General features: G+C 68.0%; 7 protein-coding genes across 7 annotated transcripts; 4 read left to right on the plus strand and 3 right to left on the minus strand.

The window, feature by feature from the left end:
- Nucleotides 1-177: 177 nt before the first annotated feature.
- RHOBADRAFT_51859 (uncharacterized protein) lies at nucleotides 178-6,350 on the plus strand (the record flags this gene model as incomplete). Its single annotated transcript, XM_018416051.1, has 15 exons — nucleotides 178-1,751; nucleotides 1,819-2,111; nucleotides 2,173-2,393; nucleotides 2,467-2,615; nucleotides 2,721-3,124; nucleotides 3,998-4,019; nucleotides 4,091-4,770; nucleotides 4,836-4,862; nucleotides 4,938-5,139; nucleotides 5,213-5,342; nucleotides 5,420-5,707; nucleotides 5,778-5,957; nucleotides 6,023-6,040; nucleotides 6,107-6,187; nucleotides 6,261-6,350. The coding sequence occupies 15 exons, from the start codon at nucleotides 178-180 to the stop codon at nucleotides 6,348-6,350; spliced, it is 4,359 nt and encodes a 1,452-aa protein (XP_018272923.1).
- A 444-nt stretch (nucleotides 6,351-6,794) lies between these two features.
- Nucleotides 6,795-9,643, plus strand: RHOBADRAFT_51860 (uncharacterized protein; the record flags this gene model as incomplete). The annotated part of the gene is made up of 8 exons (XM_018416052.1): nucleotides 6,795-6,962; nucleotides 7,029-7,337; nucleotides 7,406-7,733; nucleotides 7,800-8,100; nucleotides 8,167-8,310; nucleotides 8,376-8,691; nucleotides 8,752-8,825; nucleotides 8,896-9,643. The coding sequence occupies 8 exons, from the start codon at nucleotides 6,795-6,797 to the stop codon at nucleotides 9,641-9,643; spliced, it is 2,388 nt and encodes a 795-aa protein (XP_018272924.1).
- Nucleotides 9,644-9,815: 172 nt separating this feature from the next.
- Nucleotides 9,816-11,270, minus strand: RHOBADRAFT_42089 (uncharacterized protein; the record flags this gene model as incomplete). Its single annotated transcript, XM_018414004.1, has 4 exons — nucleotides 9,816-9,872; nucleotides 9,955-11,000; nucleotides 11,113-11,125; nucleotides 11,190-11,270. The coding sequence occupies 4 exons, from the start codon at nucleotides 11,268-11,270 to the stop codon at nucleotides 9,816-9,818; spliced, it is 1,197 nt and encodes a 398-aa protein (XP_018272925.1).
- Nucleotides 11,271-11,917: 647 nt separating this feature from the next.
- On the plus strand, nucleotides 11,918-14,848 carry RHOBADRAFT_51862 (uncharacterized protein; the record flags this gene model as incomplete). Its single annotated transcript, XM_018416053.1, has 10 exons — nucleotides 11,918-11,990; nucleotides 12,079-12,086; nucleotides 12,155-12,264; nucleotides 12,323-12,412; nucleotides 12,482-12,525; nucleotides 12,588-13,749; nucleotides 13,847-14,081; nucleotides 14,153-14,231; nucleotides 14,302-14,554; nucleotides 14,629-14,848. 10 exons carry the CDS (start codon nucleotides 11,918-11,920, stop codon nucleotides 14,846-14,848), a joined length of 2,274 nt encoding a protein of 757 aa, XP_018272926.1.
- A 4-nt stretch (nucleotides 14,849-14,852) lies between these two features.
- On the minus strand, nucleotides 14,853-15,796 carry RHOBADRAFT_51863 (uncharacterized protein). The gene is made up of 3 exons (XM_018416054.1): nucleotides 15,649-15,796; nucleotides 15,455-15,584; nucleotides 14,853-15,372 (listed from the first exon to the last, which is right to left on the minus strand). Exons 1-3 carry the CDS (start codon nucleotides 15,682-15,684, stop codon nucleotides 14,888-14,890), a joined length of 651 nt encoding a protein of 216 aa, XP_018272927.1. The 5' UTR covers nucleotides 15,685-15,796; the 3' UTR covers nucleotides 14,853-14,887.
- Nucleotides 15,797-16,130: 334 nt separating this feature from the next.
- Nucleotides 16,131-18,234, plus strand: RHOBADRAFT_51864 (uncharacterized protein; the record flags this gene model as incomplete). The annotated part of the gene is made up of 2 exons (XM_018416055.1): nucleotides 16,131-16,548; nucleotides 16,616-18,234. 2 exons carry the CDS (start codon nucleotides 16,131-16,133, stop codon nucleotides 18,136-18,138), a joined length of 1,941 nt encoding a protein of 646 aa, XP_018272928.1. The 3' UTR covers nucleotides 18,139-18,234.
- On the minus strand, nucleotides 18,208-19,198 carry RHOBADRAFT_51865 (uncharacterized protein; the record flags this gene model as incomplete). Its single annotated transcript, XM_018416056.1, has 2 exons — nucleotides 18,208-18,587; nucleotides 18,673-19,198. 2 exons carry the CDS (start codon nucleotides 19,196-19,198, stop codon nucleotides 18,235-18,237), a joined length of 879 nt encoding a protein of 292 aa, XP_018272929.1. The 3' UTR covers nucleotides 18,208-18,234.
- Nucleotides 19,199-19,216: the final 18 nt, after the last annotated feature.

Consider the following 19,216-nt stretch of genomic DNA (forward strand, 5'->3'; position numbering starts at 1 on the left):
TCAGTTGGCCTCTCGCTCTCCTCCCACAGCCTCTCGTCCGACGATAGAGCCACCTGCACACCTAGAGCAGCACCGCCTACCCGCACCCAGGGCACACGCCCACCGACTCGCGCCCCCTCCTCTCGTTCGACCCCCCGCTCCCCACCACCAACCTCGCCGTCTCGCCCAACCCACAACATGCCCGACGCGCCCACCCTCGCCGCACGACGCGGCCAGAGCCACATCGGCACCCCCACCAGGCCGCCGCCCAGGTCCAGGCCTCACTCGCACCACCGTCGCAGGTTCCGCCCCTCAAAGGCCACCCTCGAGCGCGGTTGGACCCACGCCTCGTTCCACTTCTCGCTCGCCGCCACTTTCCTCGCCATCGGTATCGTCTGGGTCATCACCCCGCTCGCGTGGGCCTACGTCCTGTGGACCCTCGTCACCCTCCACCCCAAGCTCGCCTCGTCGCGCCCGGCCCCGGCCACCTCGTCGACGTCGCCGCTCCGCATCCTCCACTGGTGCACGTTCGCCTACTGCGTCGTCGAGTGCGTCTTCTCGGTCGGGTACCGCCTCGTCGCCATCCGCTGCAACGCCCTCCGCACCCCGCACCGCCACGGCCGCAAGTACCTCCGCGCCCTCTTCCTCCGCTCGCTCGAGAACGGCCTCGACCTCGACGCCGACGCCGACGACAGCAGCCCCGACGACGACGATGACGACCACGTCGACCGCACCGACAAGCGCAAGGGCGCGAGCGCGACCGTGCAGCGCGCGTCGGGCACCGACAAGCTCGAGGACGACTGGGCCGAGCGCGCGCGCGACGAGGAGGAGGCCCAGCGCGGCTCCGACAGCGACCTTCCCGCTACCGCCGGCACCGGCGTCAAGGCCAAGAAGGGCCGGCGTCGCGCGGCGGCCGGCGCAGGCGACGGCGCGTCGACGCCCGAGCTGGGCACGGCCGACCTGCCCAGCGGCGCCAAGGGCGGCCGCGCTCGTGGCTCGAGCGCCTCGAGCGACTACCTGTCGGCGCGCGTCCTTCCCGTCCTCCGCACCGACGACCCGTCGCCTCGCGCGCCCTCGTCGTCGTCGTCGTCGTCCCGCATGCCGACGAGGTCGACCTCGCGCCACCTTGCCGCCGCCGTCGAGCCGTCGCGCTCGCGCTCGTCGCTCGACTCGCGCGACGAAGGCTTCGGCGGCGACATGTCGCGCCTGTCGCTGCGCACGCTCGACTCGGCGCTCGGCGCGAGCCCGCGCTCGACGACGGCGCCCGTCCTCCCCCTCGTGGCGCCCACCGCCGGCGCCGCGCCGTCGTACCCGCCGTCGTCCTCGGCCCCGGTCGACGTCCACGCCGCCAAGAAGCAGCACGCGCACCCGGACGGGCACCCGCACCCGCACACGCGCTTCCTCCCGCGCCTGTCGCCGACCGACCCGCGCGCGCTCGAGTTCCGCGAGCTGCTCCGGTTCTGGTTCGGCGGGTGCGACTTTGACGCCATCGGCCGCCTCAACATGGCCGACTGGTTGGCGTGGAGCATGTACGGGTGCCCGCTCGAGGAGCTCGAGGACGAGAGGAGGGAGTGGGACAAGGCCGGGCGGCCCGTCCTGACGACGGCCGACGGCGCGCCCGACCGCGACTCGGACGTCGACGAGTCGGGCGACGAGGGCAGCAGCGGCGACGACGACGTCGAGGAGCGCGTCAGGGCGAGGAGGACGAGGACCGAGGAGAGCGTCGAGGCGGACCGGCTCGGACTCGTGCACCACTGCCTCGTACTCGTCCAGTGCGTCCCACCTTCTCTTCCTCTCCTGGTCCTCGACATCGACACTGACACGCTCCCTTTGTCGCAGAGCTCGCGCCGCACACGTCTTCCCTCCCGGCCGCAACCCGGCCGTCAAGCCGCTCCGCCTCACGCTCGACCCGGTCCGCGTCACGAGCCGGCCCTTCCTCCTGTACCTCGTCGTCTTCCTCCTCCAGAAGAGTGTCATGGGCATCGCCATGGCGCGCGGCTTCAAGAAGGGCGACGACCAGGGCACGCGGTACCTCGTCAAGATTCCCGAGGGCTGGTCCCCGAGGGAGGACGCGCCCGAGGACGAGAAGCCCTTGGTCTTCATCCACGGTCTCGGCATGGGTCTCGCTCAGTGTGCGTCCCTCTCTCTCCCTCATCGTCCTGCGCGCCGACTGACGCCGCCCCTTCCTCGCAGACACGACCCTCGTCTCGGTCCTGTCCAAGTCGCGCGCCGTCCGCAACCGGCCCATCCTCGTCCTCCTCCAGCCCCACATCAGCATGTCGATCTTCTCGCCCGGCTACCTCGACCCGGTCGAGCAGGAGGACTGCGCCGCCGGCCTCGACCGCGTCCTGCGCAAGCACGGCTTCGACGAGCGTGCGGGAGGATGCACGGTCCTCAGCCACTCGAACGGCTCGGTGCGTCCTCTCTTTTCTCCTCGTCTCGACTGTACGGAGCGAGCCCCTGACTCGTCGGTGAGCGCCATCGCAGATCGTCCACGGCTGGTTGCTCAAGCAGCACCCGAACCTCGTCGCCCGGTCGTGCTTCGTCGACCCGGTCGCGTTCCAGCTGTACGAGCCGTGGGTCTGCTACAACGCGCTGTACGCGCCGGCCAAGAAGCCCATGGAGCACCTCATGCGGTGCGTCGACGCGCTCTCTCCCCCTCTCTCCCTCGTCGCTCGAGCCCCCCTTTTCCGGGCTCAACCTCGTCGATCCGGCACTGACTCTTTTCCTCACACCTACAGCTACTTCGTCATGCGCGAGCTCGGCGTCTCGTTCATGCTGTCGCGCACCTTCTCGTGGACGTCCAACCTCCTGTGGCCGCACGAGATCCCGTCGCACGCCGACGCGCACAAGACGGCCGTCTTCCTCGCGTCCGACGACTCGATCCTGTCGGCCGAGCGCGTGCGCGTCTACCTGCGCCGCAACGGCATGCGCGAGGTGCGCGCGCCGCGCCGGGTCGGCGACGAGCCGGGCGGAGGAGGGCTCAAGGTGTTCGAGGGCCTCAAGCACGGCGAGAGCATGATTGGCGAGGGCGCGCCGTTCGAGGAGGTCATGCGCTGGGTCACGTGGGACGGCAGGGACCCGACGGCGTACGAGGTCGGCGCGTCGGGCTCGTCGTCCGAGGCGCCCGAGTCGACGGCTCGTCGTGCGTGAGGCGCGCTCTCGCCGCTCTCGCCGCTCTCGCCGCTCTCGCCGCTCTCGCCCTCGTCCTGCCCCTTCCTCCGTCCTTGTCCACACCCGTCGTCGTTCCCGCCCCCTCGCATCGTGCTGTACATAGAGCGCCGTCCCCGCGCTTGTCTAGAGCCTCGTCTTCCCCTCGTCTCGTCGTCTTCGTCCTTTCGTTCCCCTTCTTCTTAGCCTCAGTGCCTCTCGTCGATGCATCTTAGTACCGTACTGTCGTTTTCGTTCGAGGAGAGAGCGACTAGTGAGCTGCCCAAGTGCTCGACGAGCTGTCGAGGGGGGTCGCGAGCCTTTCGCCTCGTCGTTCTTCCGCCAACGTCGCACGCGACACTGTGCGCCACGCCAGTCACTCTCTCAGCACCTGTTGCGCCCCGCACCAGCTCGCCCTTGCCCGCCTGCGCCGCCCTCGTTCCGCCTTCGCCTCATCAACCTCGCCGACTTCCTTCCCTCCCTGTCGCCGTCATGGGCCTCGAGCCGGGCTGTGCAGCGTCTCGGTCTAGCTTCAGCATGTCGTCGAGTGACTGCGTGCTCTGAGCGTCTCCCTTTGTAGCCTGTGAGTCGTCCCTCTCCCTCTCCTCCCCCGCCTTCCTCGTCTCGGCGCGTCCAACCTTTCCACAGCTGACTCTCGCCTCACCAGGTCCTTTGCAATAGCACCTGTGCCCGCACCACGCTTCGACTCGTCGATGCGGAAAGTCAGAGACTCGCGAGCGGGCTTCTTCCCCGGGTGCTCGCGCCGCCGTCGACGCCTTTCTCCACCTCGTCGCCGCTCGCGCCCTCGGCGACGCCTCCTGTCCGTTCAGCCTCACTTCTCTCCTGTCCTCCTCTCGTCCAGCTGCAGCTCGTCAACCTCGCCAGACTCGGTGCGTCCTCGCGTCCTCTGTTCCACCTCGCGCACCATGCCCTGTCGACTGACCGTCTTGCGGTACCTCAGAGGCCCTCGCAATCGCCCTCGCCCGTCCACCCTCTCTCGGCCACCTTCCCTTCCTCGGCCGCACGTCGTCGCCCACGAGCCCTACCTCCCCGGCACCAACGCCGGCTTCTTCAGCTCGAACGAGATGCTCCCCGGGCAAGCCGGCCGCACCGTGCCCCGCCGCCTCGGCATCTACCCGCTCTCGAGGGCGGTGCGGTACGAGCGCTTCTGCAAGCGCGGCGAGGAGACGACGAGGGCAGAGCTGCGGCGCCTGAAGGAGCACGGCCTCGAGTTCTGGGAGTCGCCCCGAGCAGCCGCCCTGTACTCGGCCTTCCCCGAGCAGGAGCAACCGGGCGTCGCCGCCGACGTCAAGGCGGTCGCCGACAGCGGGTCCGACAAAGGCTCGCCGCCGGCGCCTGCATCCTCGACCGCTCGCCGCACGCCCAGCCGCAAGCCAGCCCGCCCGACCGGCTTCTTCACCCGACCCGCCTCGAGCTCGTCAATCCTTCGCCCACCCGCCGTCAACAACCCGTTCAGCTTCCCCGTCGGCTCGACCTCATCGTTCTCGAGCGTCGCCGAGCGCCGCATGGCCGAGCTGCGCGGCAAGATCCCCGCCGACGCCGAGATCGACCTCAAGCAGATCATGGCCGACCTGCGCGACCTCGAGCTGCTCGACCTCTACAACAACGTCAAGGCCAAGCGTGCGTCGGAATAGTCCCCTTCTTCCCGTCGCGCAGGACGAGAGCTAACACCGAGTCGCGCGCAGCGGCGACCGGGTTCAAGGATGCAGCCCGTACGTCCTCCTCCTCCCCTTTTCCCCTCTTGTCTTCCTTCCCGCCTCGTAGCTCACGCCTTTGCCTGCCTGCAGGTGCGCTCTATCCGCTCTTCCACAAGTTCGAAGCCGGCGAGTCGAAGCGGGTCACGTTCGCCGACCTCGAGGGCGCACTCGCGCCCGAGTTCACGGTCCCGTGGACCTGCATCGGCGAGCGCCTTCTCGAGGGACGGGTGTCGCGCCTCAAGGGCCTGAGCGCCAAGGACAAGGCCGTCCTCCTCTTCCTCCAGATCTACAAGTCCGTCTCTCCTTCTGCCTTCCCTCGTTCATGCGCATCGGCCCTGACCTCGCCTCGTCTCCCTCTCGCGCAGCGTCGGTCCGACTCGAGCCCTCAAGTACGCCGACGCCGGCTGCCGCACCCTGGCCGACCTCGAGAAGCGGCAAGACTCGGACAACATCAAGCTCAACAAGGCGCAGAAGATCGGGCTGCGGCATCGCGAGGTGCGCTCTCACCTCTGCCGATCAGTCTGGCAGCGAGCATCAGGGCACTGACATGGTCGTACCCCCGGCGCCCGCAGGACATCCAGCGCCTGATTCCTCGCGCCGAGGTCGAGAAGCTCCAGGTCGCGCTCGAGAAGGCGGTTGCCGCCGTCGACTCGCGCTTCGAGTGCGAGGTCCTTGGCTCGTACCGGCGCGGCGTCGACTTCTCGAGCGACATCGACTTTGCCGTCCGCCACCCCGACTTCCAGGACAAGGACGACGAGGAGGTGAGCAAGGCGCTCATGGGCCAGATCGTCGCCGAGCTCGAGAAGCAGAAGCTCGTGTCCGAGGAGGACCAGCTCATGTCCGGCGGCAAGAAGTATGCGGTGCGTCAAGCTCTCTCTCCCCTCTCAAGTCGAGCCGACGTGACCCTGACCTTCTTGGTCGCGCTCGCAGGGCCTCATCCGCCTGCCCCGCCACAAGTCGTTCCGCCGCATCGACATTCGGCTCGCGCCCTATCACTCGTACCCGTACATGCTCCTCGGCTCGAGCGGCGACGCCATGCTCATGAAGCTCCTGCGCCACACGGCCAAGCGGAAAGGGCTCTGCCTGAACGAGTACGGGCTCGGCCAAGCGGTGCGTCCTCGCCTTCTCCTCCCTTGTCCCGTCGTACAACCCCTGACTCTCGTCCCTCCTCACAGTACGCGCCGGAAGACCAGGTGCGTCAACGAGCTCCTGCACCGTCGCCTCGAGGCCTGACCTGACGAGCGTTTCCTCACCTGCAGAACCCGAACGGCTTCAAGCCCGGCACGCTCAAGCTCGTCAACAGCGAGCGCGAGATCTTTGACCTGCTCGGCATGCCTTACGTGCGTCCCTCTTTCTCTCGCCGTCTCGCAATCCTCTTTCGATCGGTCGCTGAGTCCCCTCGTCCGTCCGCAGCTCGAGCCCAGGGAGCGCGAGCTCAAGGTGTGGCGGGACAAGCACGCCAAAGCGGGCGTCGCTGCAGTCGAGTACCTCCACAAGCTGTAGCGCCGTCGTCGTGCGAGGTCGGCTGCCGCTCTTTGGTCAACCTCCTCGAACCTCTCGAGTCTTGTTTTCTCTCCTCTCTCTCACTGTAGTCGCCGCATCCTGAGTGTAACACAGATGTCCTCCTCTGCTCGAGCCAGAACGACAGCGAGAAGGAGAGCGAGAAGGCAAACCTCGGGTCTTCGGCCGGGTCGTCGACGAACGTCCGAGCCCTCGAGCCGCCGCACGACCCTTGTCCGTCTCTCGCACCCCCGCTGGGCTTGCTGCGCCCTCACAGCCTGCTGTGCTGCTCTCGACAGGCTGCTGCACTCGCACGACCGCCCTGCGACGCCGCCCTCGCCTGCCCTACCCCCACACCTCACCTTCATCGCCCGCGTCGTCCGACCCCCGATCTTGCGCCCACGCCTCGTCGAGCTCGCGCCTCAGCACCCACATCAGCTCGCCACCATGAGCGAGCACGACCAGCAGCCGTCGCAGGCCGGCCCAGTGCCGCGCAAGACCCAGCGGGCTCCATCTTCATGCACGGCCTGTACGGCGCGCAAGATCAAGTGCGACAAGGTCTTCCCGTGCAAGCGCTGCATCAGCAAGGGCATCGGCGACGAGTGCAGGCGCGAGGTGCGTCCCTCTCTCTCCCTCTCCCTCTCTCTCGCCCCTCCCAGAGCTGACCCTCTCCGTCCCCAGGTCGTGCAGGTCAAGGGGCGGCTCGTTGGCGCCGACACGAACGAGCTGCCGCGGCGCGAGTGGAGCCCGGCCGACTATCAGCTCGAGAACCGCGCCCTGCGGCGCATGATCCGCAACCTGACGGGCAAGATGCCGACCGAGGCGGACCTGCAGGCCGGCTTCGACGAGGACCCGCCATCCTTGATACCTGTCGTTCCCGCCACGCCCTCAATCGGCACGTCGCAGCTCGAGGTCGACAGTACCATCATCGCGAGCGACCTCACGTCCATCGGCATCGAGCGCCCTCAAGACGGGCGACCGACAAAAAGGGTGGGCCCGAGCGAACCTTTTCTGCGCCCACGCGACCCGTTCCCTGACATTCCCTCCCTCGTTCGCAGTCTCGACAAGCTTCACCCGACGTCTCGTACCTCGTGCCGACATCGCGAGGCGTCAGCCGGTCAGCCCGCCTGCACTATCTCCTGTCGCTCGTCCCGGTCGACCAGTCGCGCGCCCTCGTCGACCTTAGCCTGCGCCTGTGCGGCTGGATCCACGGCGCCTTGCACCGCATCCCGTACCTCGAGCAGCACGACCGGTGGCTCGCCGCAGTTCAGCGCGGCGAGTACGACGACGTCAGCCTCGAGTGGCTCAGCACCTACTTTGCCGTCATTGCGACCGGCGCCTACTTCCTTGGCGACGCCTGGGACCGCCACCGCATCTTTACTCCTCGTGCGTCCGCTCTCCTTGTCTGTCATCGAGCAGCAGGACCTGGCTCACCTCTCCCTCCCGCCACAGAACAACGCCTCGAGCTCCCTCGAGCATGGTTCTCGGCCGCCCTCGAGGCGCTCTACCTGAGCGAGTTCATGACGCGGCACACGTTCGAGTCGCTCCAGACCATCTGCATCCTCACGCTGTGCGCCAACAACTTTGGCGCGTCGTCGCACCTCGTCTCGCTCCTCCACATGGGCCTGCACATCGCCCAAGCCCGAGGTCTGCACGTGCTCGGCGCCGAGGACGAGGGCAAGATACCGCCGCCGGGTCTGCGCAAAAGGGAGCTGGGGCGCACCGTCTGGGGCGCCCTCGAACTCGGCATTGCGTGCGTCCCTCGTCCTCGCATGTCTCGTCGAGTGTCCCGCACCTGACTCTGCCGCCTTTGACGCAGACTCTCGCCGGCTCAGCAGCAACCTTACTCGCTCATCCTGCCTCAAGGCTTCTCGGCGCCGCAAGCCAACCTCGACGAGGAGGACCTGCTCGAGGGCCAGCCTTTCAAGCCTCGACCGTTCCACTGCATGACCTCGCAATCGGTGTACGTCCCTACTCTTGCCCCTCCCTCTCGCCTAGTCGGTCGTCCTGACGCCCCCTGCGCCACAGGCACATCCTCGTCAACTACCTCGGTCGCCTCGTCCGCACGTTCAACCGCGAGTTTTGGTCCTCGCCCTCGCTCGACGCCCAGTGGAAGCTCGTGCAGGCGACCGACGGCGACTTTGTGCGCCTCATCGACTCGTTCCCGCATTTCAAGGCGACCCCCGAGCCGTACCCGCAGTACATCGACCTCGACGACCAGCTCCCGTACCTCGACTGGGCGCGACACCACATGGCCGTCGGCGTTCCGAGGATCCGCATGACGCTCCATCGGTGCTTCCTGCGCAAGAGCTACACCGACTCGACCTACCTCAAGTCGCGGCAGGTCCGTCCCCTCTTCTCCTCGCCCCTCTGCTCGCCGACACTGACGCCTTTCCTCGCGCAGATCTGCCTCGAGAGCGCCCGAGCGATTCTCGCCGAGCGTCAACGAGTCGTGCCCGCCCTGTTCGACCGAGCCTGGTGCGTCTCTCTCTCTCTCTCTCTCTCTGTCTCGTCTCGATGGCCCTCCTGATCCTTTGCGCTTCGACAGGCACGTCACGAGTGACACGGTCTCGGCGGGCATCATCCTCGTCGCCATCTACCGCGAGGAGAAGGACCTGCACGAGAAGCGGCAGCTTTACGCCGACGTCAAGGCGTGCATCGCCGTCCTGGGCAAGGGCGGCTCGACCGACAACAACCTCGTCCAGATCGGCGTCAACTTGCTCAACAGCTTCTTGCGCAACGCCGGCTCGCCTCCTCCTCTTCCACCGCGCCCTCATCCGGCGGCGACACACTCGTCGGCGAGCACGAGCGCCATGGACGGGCCCGAGCACTTGTCGCCGCACCCACCCTTCCACCCGTCCTTCGAGCCGCCGATCCAGCGCCCGATGCCCACCTTCGACCCTTCCTCCCCTGTCTTCCCTCCTCACGACCCCAGCTACGCCCACGACCCCTACCTCTCTCACATCGACCCGCAACTGCGCGCCTCGACCTCGTACTCGCACTCGCACCACCACCCTCCTCCGCCTCCTCACGACTCGGCCGCCCTCCCCGACCTGTGGAACTCGCTCGACTTTTCGACCGAGCGCCGCCCCAGCTTCGACCCGTTTGGCGGCTGGGAGGGGTCGCTCCTCGCCGAGTGCGCCGGCGGCAGCATCGGTGGCGGCGGCGGCGGCGGCGGCGTGACGTGGGCGTCGACGGCGCCGGGACCGAGTCCGAGCGGGTCGCAGGCTATCTTTCCCCCTGGTGGGGCCGAGCACGTCGAGTACGACCCGTCGAGGCCCACTGCGCAGTGGTAGCGCGCGTCGCTGTAACGACTTTTGCGACTTTCTCTCTCTCTCTGTTTCCGAGGAGGCGAGAGCGACAGACGCTTCTCTCGAGTGCTGCAGACCGAGAGAGACACAGGACCGTAACGACAAGATGCAGTGCGAGAGAGTCTAAGAGATGCACAACGAGCGCTCGGACCTCGACTCACGTCTCCTTGGCCTTGACCTTCTTGTTCTTCTTCTCCCGGCGCGCGATGACGGCCTGCACGACGAGCAATGACGAGAGTCAGTCCATTGTCGATCGTCGACGAACACGGACAGGAAAGGGAGAGAGGCGAGCGCACCTCCATGGCCACGGCGCCAAAGACGAGCCCGACGCCGGCCCACTGGCCCTTGGAGAGCTTGTGGTCGAACACGAACACGCTCAGGAGCATGGTCGCCATCTTGCGCGTCACGGTAATGGTGACGAGCGTGAGGGACCCGTACAGCGACAGGGTGACAAAGATGAAGATCTGGCCGATCGAGCCCGTGAGGCCGAACAGGAGGATGTCGAGCTTGACCGCCGGGTGCGCCGCGATGAAGGCCAGTGACGACCCGAGCTCGTTTGAGTGGGTCCCGGACGCGGCGGCGACGGGGCGCAGGACCGCAGGGAGGAGCGAGTACGGCGTGACGAGGGCGACCGAGGTAAAGACGGTCGCGAACAGGTTCATGAAGAACATCATCTGCGGCCCGTCGAGCGCCGGGTACGACGCAAAGACGTGGTCCTGGGTCGCGTTGGTGACGCCGTCGAGGACGAGGTTGACGGCGAGGAGGACGAGCCCGAGGAGGCTGCTCGACTCGCGCCCGCTGCCGGTCTTGCCCGCCTTTGCCGGCTTGAACGCCATGAAGACGTAGATGCCGACCGTGACGAGGGCGACGAGGAGGTACTTGTGGACGGGGAACTTGCGGCGGTACAGGAGGATGTTCATGAGCATGACGGGCACGAGCTTGCACGACTTGCCGAGGAGGAGGGTCGGGAACGAGATGTGCGACAGGGCGAGGAACCCGAACGGCGCCGCCGCCGACGACACGAACGCGACAAAGGCGTACAGGCGCAACAGGCGCGACGCGCTCGGCTGGGCCGCACGAGGCGCCTTGTCGACGCCGTTCGAGCCGAGGAGGCCGTTGGCGCTCTTGGCGCCGTTGGGCACGACCTGCGCGCCGGGCGTTGCGGCCCGCGGCAGCCCAAAGACCTCGCGCCACGAGACGCCCGGGCGCCGCTTGGTGAGGACGAGGTAGGCCGTGGCCGTCAAGACGCAGAAGGCCGACTGGATCGTGTTGACGAAGAGCACCGAGCGGAACTTGTCCCTGGTCGGCAACGTGTCGTTCGACAGGTACGGCGTCGTCGAGACTGTGGAGGGAGAGAGGGTTAGCTCGACGAGGTTTCGCAGCGATACCGCTCATAGGCGCGCGCCGTGCAAGGTCGCGAGGAGGCAGAGAGAGAGAGACAGAGGGCGACGCACTCCGCTCTTGACACTGTGGGGCTGCGAGTCAGCTGTCGTGACCTCATACGACAGAAGGGCGGGACGAGAGGACGCACGAGAGCCCACACGAGGAACGAGACGTAGATGCCGCCGACGCAGCTCGCGAGCTGGGCGACCGAGGACGAGGGTGCCGCCATTCCGAGCTGAGGTTGCTGTGTCGCGGGCTAGTCGCACTTGTTGGAGCTGTCTGATCGAGCTGGACGCGCGCGCGGGTGTCCACGAGGGCGAGGTGGGGTCCAGGTCGAGCGAGATGATGATGAAGGTGGATCGGGAGGGAAGAAGGAGGACAGCTCGTCAGGTCGTTGCGCTCGGTGGGATAGCTCAGGGGAGCACTGTAGACTGTGCAGGTGCTCACCTGTGCTCTAGCGAGGGCGGGGAGAGGTGAAGCGCGACCAGCTGCTTCCGCTCGCATCTCTCTCTCTCTCCTCCTCGCCGCGTTCTCCTGTGCCGCCGCCCGCCGGCGAGCCAGTGCGCCCGAGTGAGCCACAGCTGGCCTAGCTACACTGCGCCCGTCGACGCGCACGACCAGGCCGCACGCTCCCTCCTCCACTGCCGGACCTTCCGCTGTCGCCGGTCGCCGAACGACTCGCTCCTGTCCGTCCCTCGGCCGACGCGCCTCGAGCCTGCTCCTTTGCTCACTTTCACACCCCCCTTGCTTCCCGCCGCTCCGCCGTCTGAGCACGCGCGCGCTCTCGAGGTCCCGCTCGCCTCGCCTCCCCGCCGACTCGCCGCCGCCGCGTCTCGCCCGGCACGCCTACCGCCAGATCCCGCCACCTCGTCGACCATGTCCTTTGAAGCTCTCTCAGCGGTTGGGGCTTGTGTCCAGATCGTCAAGACGCTCTACGAGTACCACGCAGGTGCGTCCCTCCCCATCCCCCCTCTCCCTTCCCTCCTCTCGCGCCGTCCTGCACCTCGTCCCGCATACTAACTCATCTCCCCCTGCAGTTCACTCGGTGCGCCCTACGCTGCCGCCGCAGTGCCCCTGAAGGACTGGACTGACTCGTCGTCGTCGCGCCTGCAGCGAAACAAGGCCCTGCTCGACATCCTCGAAGGCTTCTCGCAGAACCTCGAGATCTCGCTGGAGCGCCTGCAGGCCCGTGAAGAGATCCTCGGACTCGGCAAGAACGATGCGTGCGTCCTCTCTCTTCTACTCGTCATTGCGCGCGCCCTGACCTTGCGGTCCCTGCAGGCTCGAGAGCATCGAACGCGATTTTACCGCCGCCAAGAGCTGGCTCATCACGAACGACAAGCGCCTGAGATCAATATGGACAGCTCTACAGTACGTCTACAGTTCTCTCGTCTTGACTGCCACTGAGCGCGTGCCTGACCTCGTCTGCGTGCCCTGCAGAGCCTCGGACAAGCTCGCCGACCTTGACGCTCGCCTCACCAAAGGTCCGTCCCCTGCCATCTTCCCTCGCGCTCTACCCTCGAGCTCACGCCTCTGTCGTCTGCAGCTTTCGCGTCCAAGATGGCGGTCGCCATCTTCTCGGCGCTGCAAGATACTCGAGCCGGCGTCGTCAAGCTTCAAACCACGCTCGAGGGCCTCCCGACCAACCTCGAGACGGTCTGTCGCACGAGCACCAAGGAGGCGATCCACGAGGCCATCACCGAGCTCAAGAAGGAGGCGTACGAGGCCGTCGGCGGCAGCGAGCGCGGGCCGAGGAGGGGCTTCAAGAACGGCGAGGCCGAGAAGATCATCTCGGCGCTCGTCGACCAGCTCGCCGCTCAAGAGCGCATCAAGGAGGAGGAGGAGGAGCTCGCCTCGCCTGTCGACGGTCCGCCACCTGTCCAACCCGCCCGGTCCACCTCCGTCCCTCCTGTTCCCTATGGCCCGACCGCGTCCTCCTCGTCCACCTCCCGCCGCGTCTCGTCATACGCGCCGAGCGTCGCGACCACTGCGGCCGATGATCCTTTCGCGCCGGCCACGTCGCGCGCGAGCTCGCTCTTCAGCCGGCGTCGGTCGACGACGACCTTGGCGACGAGCGTCGCGCACTCGGACGGCGAGACGCTCGCGCCGCCGAGCATGAGCGCCGACGACGCGAGCATGCGTACGAGCAAGAACAAGGCCAAGAGCAAGAAGGACCGCCTGCCGCCGGGCGCCATCGTGTTCCACCCGCGCGACCCGTTCACAGACACCGAGCTCGTCGACCCTGTACTCGCCAACGACGGCCTCATCCACGACCGGTGGTCGCTCGTCGCCGGCACGGGCACTCACAAGAACCTGCGCGACCCGGGCGAGCCGCTCGTCATCGTCGGCGACGTCGTCCAGCTGCGCGAGGCCCTGTTCAAGTCGTTCCCCGAGCGGCGCGCCGAGTGGCAAGAGCGGCGCCAGGCGTACCGTCGCGATACGCTCGACCTGTACGAATCGAGCAACTACGCCCAACTGCCCGACCTCGTCGACCGCCTGTCGCACGTCCTCCTGTTCGAGCCAACGTCCGTCTCGCTGCGGGTCCGGCGAGGGCTGTGCTTCTACCGCCTGCGGCTCCTCGACAAGGCGCTCGAGGACCTCGACGTCGCCGTCGACCTGAGCAGGCGAGGCGTCGACGGAGAGCGCGACGTGCACGAGCCGGACGTCGATGCCCTGAGGGCCCGTGCGCTCGTTCTCGAGGAGATGCAGTGCGTCTCTCCCTTCCTTTCTTCTCCCGCTCTCTCTCTTCACCTACCCTCTCGTCTATGTCTCTCGTACCTCGTACTGACTCGGCCGCCTCGACAGCGACAATACGGCCGCGCTTCGCGATGTCGACCTCGTTCTCGCCTCGACCCCGCACGACGTCCTCGCCCTCTCGCTGCGCGCCTCGCTCCATGGCGTGTCGGGCGACGCCAAGGCCGCACAAGCCGACCTCGCGGCGACCAACGCGGCGGTGCGCAACGGCAAGGCGTACCGCAGCCGGCTCGGCGACGCCGACTGCGACCTCGAGTACCTCGCCAGGGGTTGGGCCTACTGCCACGTGCGTCGCCATCGCACCTCCCTCTCCTCTCGCGAGCCGGACACGTCTTCTGACCCTCTCGACGGACGCAGGTGGGCGACTTTTCGTCGGCGTTCGCCGACTTTGGCTTCTCGGCAGGCCTGAAAGATCCGCCCGAGCCGTACACGCTCGGTCCGTCCTCTCCTTTCTCTTTTGACATGCTCAATCGACTCGCCCTGACCTCGGTCTCTCTCTCTCGCAGCCTGTCGTGCCCTCGCCAAGATTAAGGACGAGGAGACGAGCGGGTCGCTCTCGTCCGAGACGCTCTCGACGTGTCTCGCCGAGCTCGACGACGCGATCGACCTGTTGCGCAAGGTGGGCATCAAGGAGGACAAGCTCGACGAGTGCTTTGGCAGGAGGACGAGCGGTGCGCCGGTCCTGCGGCTCGGCGAGGACGGCCTGCCGGTCTCGGCGTACCCGCTTCTCTTCCTGCGAGCCTCGGCTCGGACGGCTCAGTGCGTCCTCGCCTTTCTCTCCTTCTCTGTGATCCGTCTCTGACTAACCTCTCGATGTGTGCCTGTGCGCGCAGGGGCGACCTCGGCCTCGCGCTGCACGACTTCGAGACGGCCTTCCGCCTTCGCGGTGGCGGCGTCAGGGACGTCGCGACGGTCCGAGCGGCGCTCGCCGAGCTGCGGGCCGCGTGCGGCGACCTCGACGGGGCGCAGCGCGACTTTGACCGGGCGCTCGCCGTGTGCGAGCCTGGGCAGCGGTTCGCGATCGTGCAGGCTCGCGACGAGCTCTCGGCGTAGCAGATTCATCTAGACAGGGTGCAATTGCAATCGCGCGTTCTACGACAGTACTGGATAGTCCTTCTCTCCTCGTGCGAGGCCCTCGAGCTTCCATCGGCCGTCGACGTGGCTCAAGACGAGCTGGCGAGCGAGGTGCTGCTCATTGTCGAGAGGCGACCTGACCGCGTCGAGATCTCGCGGGTCGTTGAACCGGCCCTCGTCGTCGACGAGGACGAACGGCTCGTCATCGCCGGCCTGGAAGCTCAGCTGCGAGAAGCCGAACGAGCGGTGGCCGGCTGCGTCCTCGGTGAGGAGGGGCGCGAGGACGATCTTCCCAATCGAGGTCGGCGACGAGAAGCGCACGCGCACGTCGTGCAGCTCGGGGTCGAGCTGAAGGGTGCCGAGCGGGTCGTCGGCCGTCGTCGTCGAGGGCGGAACCGGGCTTGGTGCGCCGACGACGAGCGTCAAGTTGCGCGACGCCCACACCTCGACGGTCGACGTGACGATGCGGCCGGCGAGACGCAGGGTCAAGTCCGAGCTGTTGACTGAGGGTCAAGCACGTCGGGTCAGGCCAGAAGGAGGAGAGGGCCCAAGGGTTCGTCGCCGAAAGAGGACGGCGCGACGCACAGATCGACACCTTGGACGAGGTCGCGTCGACGACCCACTCGCGGCCGGCACCCTCGACGTCGTGCACCCGGAGCGTGTGCCTCGGCGACAGGCCGTGCTCGTACGTCAACGGCGAGGGCGAGTCGGCGGTCTGCGAGAGAAGGTCGGCGTCAGTGCAACTTCGCGGCGACGAGCGAGGAAGGCGCGGTGCGCACGAGGTGGACGACGGCAGGGCGGCCAAAGGGCAGCATGCTTGCAGCGGCGAGTCGAGGTGCTCGCGCGGCAGGCGCAGGAGCGGCGACTCGGAGGAGAGCGGGCGCGAGATGACGACGTCGCAGGTGCCGAGGGCGCGAGCGGGTCCGGGGCAGTCGAGGTCGGGCGATGGGCAGCGTTCGCCGTACTGTGTGAGCCAGGCGAGTGCGAGCTTGTCGTGAGCCGTGGCCGTGGCGGAGAGCTGGTCGCGTTCAAGGTCGAGCCGCAGCAGGGGCGCAGTGCTGTTACCGAGCCCTGATCGCCGCTAAAGAAGGTTTTGCCCGTTCGAGCGGAAGCGAGCCGGTCTGGCCCCGGTCCCTCGCCGAGGACTGTCTCGCTCGGACGCGTGCGAAGACGGCGCGTGCGTCGTCCCTTCCAACGGCTCGCTCCTCGCCCCCCCCTCGTCTCGCTCCCACCACCCTCCTGCCGCTCGACCTACACCGCCATGGTCTCGAGCAAGGACAAGCGCACGTCGGCCACCCGTCGCACCCTCCCCCTCGCCTCGGCCGCGTTCAACTCGCGCGTCTCTCCACCTCCCCCTCCTTCAACCACCTCGGCAAAGCCCCTCCCGCGTTCCGCCTCGACGCCGAGTGGCCATGGCCGCACCCGCTCCTTCCTCACGGGCCTCCTCGAGCGCTCGGCCAGCTCCAAACGCCTCAGCGAGCCGCCGTCGCGCCGCCAGCCCGCGTCGACCAAGGTCGGCAACTCGCCGATGACCGCGCCCGTCGCCACCACGTCGAGCGACACCCGCCCGAGGGCTCCTGCCGCACACAAGAAGCGGCTGAGCGCACCCGTCGACTTCAAGGGCAAGGCGAGCGTGTCGCTGCCGCTCAACCTCTCTCCACACCTGTCCCCCGTCGTGGGTGCGTGCCCACCTCCCCCTTTGTTCCACTGCAAGGGGATGCGACCTGACGTCTCTCCCTCCAGCAGCAAAATCCCACCACTCGCCTGCATCGCGCTCGTCGCGCTCGTCGCCCTACCTCACCTCGAAGCCGCTCCCGCTCGACGGCGACGAGAAGATGCGGCTCGCGGCGTGGGACTTTGGCGGCCCCGTGTCGTCCTCGCCCCAGGAGCTCGACAAGGGCAAGTCGAGGGCCTTCGACGACGTCGAGGACGAGTTCTCGGACGGCGAGCGGGCGGCAACGGCGATGCCGCCGTCGTGGACCGGCATGGCCTCGTACGGCGAGGAGACGCTCGCCGACTTCGATGGCACGCGCTCCCAGTCGATGCCCGTTCTCGCCAGTACCTCGCGCCTGTCGGTCGCCTCGGACACGTCGTCGACGATCGCCTGGGCCGGTCCCTCCCTCACCTCCCCACCCCTCGTCCGCCCTTCCCTCGTCGGCGCCGACACCTTCGCCTCGCGCTACTCGATCCCCTACCACCTGTCGCCGATCCTCGAGTCGGACAGCACGTCCGACGGTCACCTCGGGCCCGTCCAGACCTCGACCGACCACCTGTCGACGCGTGCGCACGAGCCCACGACGACGGCGCGCCCCGTCCTGTACATCGACCCGCCACGCCGCCCGACGCGCATGCACTCGGACATGTCGATGTCGGTCTACTCGCGGCAGTCGATCAGCATGCCCGGGCGCGAGCACGACGGCGGCGGCGGCGGCGCCCTCGACTGGGGCGAGGAGCTCCTGTCGTACTTCTCGCCCGACACGCCCGAGGCGCACTCGCGCCCCGAGCTCGAGCTCGAGGGCCTCGCGATCCGCGGCGCGTCGGCGATGCCGCACACGACGCCCATGTCGCTCGAGGGCGAGGTCATCTTTGACCCGCTCCCGGCGCCGTCGGTCCCGTCCCAAATCGTCCTCTCGGCGCGCCCGTCCTTCTCGGCGTTCGCCTTTCCCTCGTCGTCGTCCCTCGCGACAACGTCGTCGGCGTCGTCGTCGGAGCAGCCGTCGCACGTCGCGTCGCCGCTGTTCGACGAGGTCCGAGCGTCGGCGGCCCCGTCGACGTTCACGGTCGCGACGTCCGTCTTTGACGACGCGGCAGGGGATGGGCAGGACGGCGCGTCGACGACGGAGAAGGACGTGCAGGGCGCCGATGGCGGAGTGTGGCGAGCCGACTGGGGCTGGGAGATGTACCGCCGCTCGCCCGAGCCGGTCGTCGCCGACGGCGACTCGACGCCTGCGTCGCCAAAGGGTCGCACGCCGTCCCTGTCGCCGCCGACGTTCGCAATCAACCTCGCAGCCGCACGCTCGGCCTCGCCGGGCGCCGTCTCGCCCGTCCTTCTTCCTCTCGCCGCTCGCGCCCTGCGCAAGCGCGAGAAGTCGCTCCCGTCGATCCCGGACAACGCGTCGATGTGGTCGGGCACGACCGGCGTGCCCGTCCCGAGCGGCGAGACGATGCACGTCGAGGTGTTCTGTACGCGCGAACTCGTTCGGCGCGGCAAGTACGGCGAGAGGCGGGTCCTCGTCGAGCGCACTCTCTTGTTCACCGAGGACGCTTAAGCGGGCGTTCCTCGTTTCTCTCTTCCCTTTCCTTTGAGTACCCCCTCTCTGTGCCGCAGGCCTTTCGGTGAAACTCGAAACGCGCATCTCTATGTTTCAGTCTCGATACAGCGCCTCTCGCCGAATGATGCCCACGACCGCCTCGAACGGCACGTCCCTCGCGACGTCGTCCCACCGCCCCTCCTGCACCGCCTGCCGCACCCTCGTCGACGACACGCCCTGCGCCTCGCCCGGCAGGTCAAACACCTCGACCTTGCCCTGCTGCGCCCACTTGCGCACCTCGTCCGACGCGAGAAAGTCGGCCTCGTCCTGCGGCGAGACGTCGCCGCGGCGGGCGCAGACGAGCGACGAGTCGTCGTCGCCGAGGAGGGCCTGCATCTGGATCGGCAGAGAGGGTGCGGGAAGCTGGTAGTACCGAGGGGCGAAGATGCGCAGGATCGTGTCCCAGCCTGCGTTGCGATCGAGAGAGCGAGGTGAGCGACTCGAGCTCTGTATGAGCGCACGCAAGAGAGAACGAGAGAGAGTGGGACGCACCGACAGGGAAAGTGAGGCGGACCTCGTCCTCGCTGTGGCCGCTCTGCGCCTGCACGAGTGCGTCGAGCTCGCCGCGGAGGAGCCTGCTCTTGTCGGTGAAGGTCGGCGCCTCGGTGACGGCGACAGCGACGTTGGCGAGCGCCTTGTCGCCGCTGTCGGCCGCTCGGCGCACCAAGTCGAGCGCGGCGGCGCGCATCATCTCGACGCGGACGGCCGCGACTCGCTCGTCGATGCGGCCTTTATCCGGGTGCCCGATCGTGAGGGCGAGCAGGTGGGCGTCGGCGTCGGGACAGTGCTGGGCGAGGGCGATGTGAGCCAGGTGGGGCGGGTTCCACGACGACTCGAGGACGCACACGCGCAGGCGGCGAGGCGAGGCGGTAGTGGCGGCAGGTGGCGGGGCATCGGGCGACAGGGGCCAGCGACCGTGCGACGCGTAGACGAGGGTGAACGGCGTGTGCTCGCCGCGGGGGAGGAGCGCGGCGACGGGGAGCGAGGGCGAGGTCGGCAAGGGCAGTCGCGGTGCCATGGTTGGTGCTGTCGCTCT

Source organism: Rhodotorula graminis, assembly GCF_001329695.1.
Source record: "Rhodotorula graminis WP1 unplaced genomic scaffold RHOBAscaffold_3, whole genome shotgun sequence".
Lineage (NCBI taxonomy): Eukaryota > Fungi > Basidiomycota > Microbotryomycetes > Sporidiobolales > Sporidiobolaceae > Rhodotorula > Rhodotorula graminis.

Coding starts and splice junctions, on each gene's coding strand:
- RHOBADRAFT_51863 (XM_018416054.1), bottom strand. CDS start 15,684: ATGCTGCCCTTTGGCCGCCCTGCCGTCGTCCACCTC. Junction 15,585..15,648: donor GCCCTGCCGTCGTCCACCTC/GTGCGCACCGCG, acceptor CTTCTCTCGCAG/ACCGCCGACTCGCCCTCGCC. Junction 15,373..15,454: donor CTCGTCCAAGGTGTCGATCT/GTGCGTCGCGCC, acceptor CTTGACCCTCAG/TCAACAGCTCGGACTTGACC.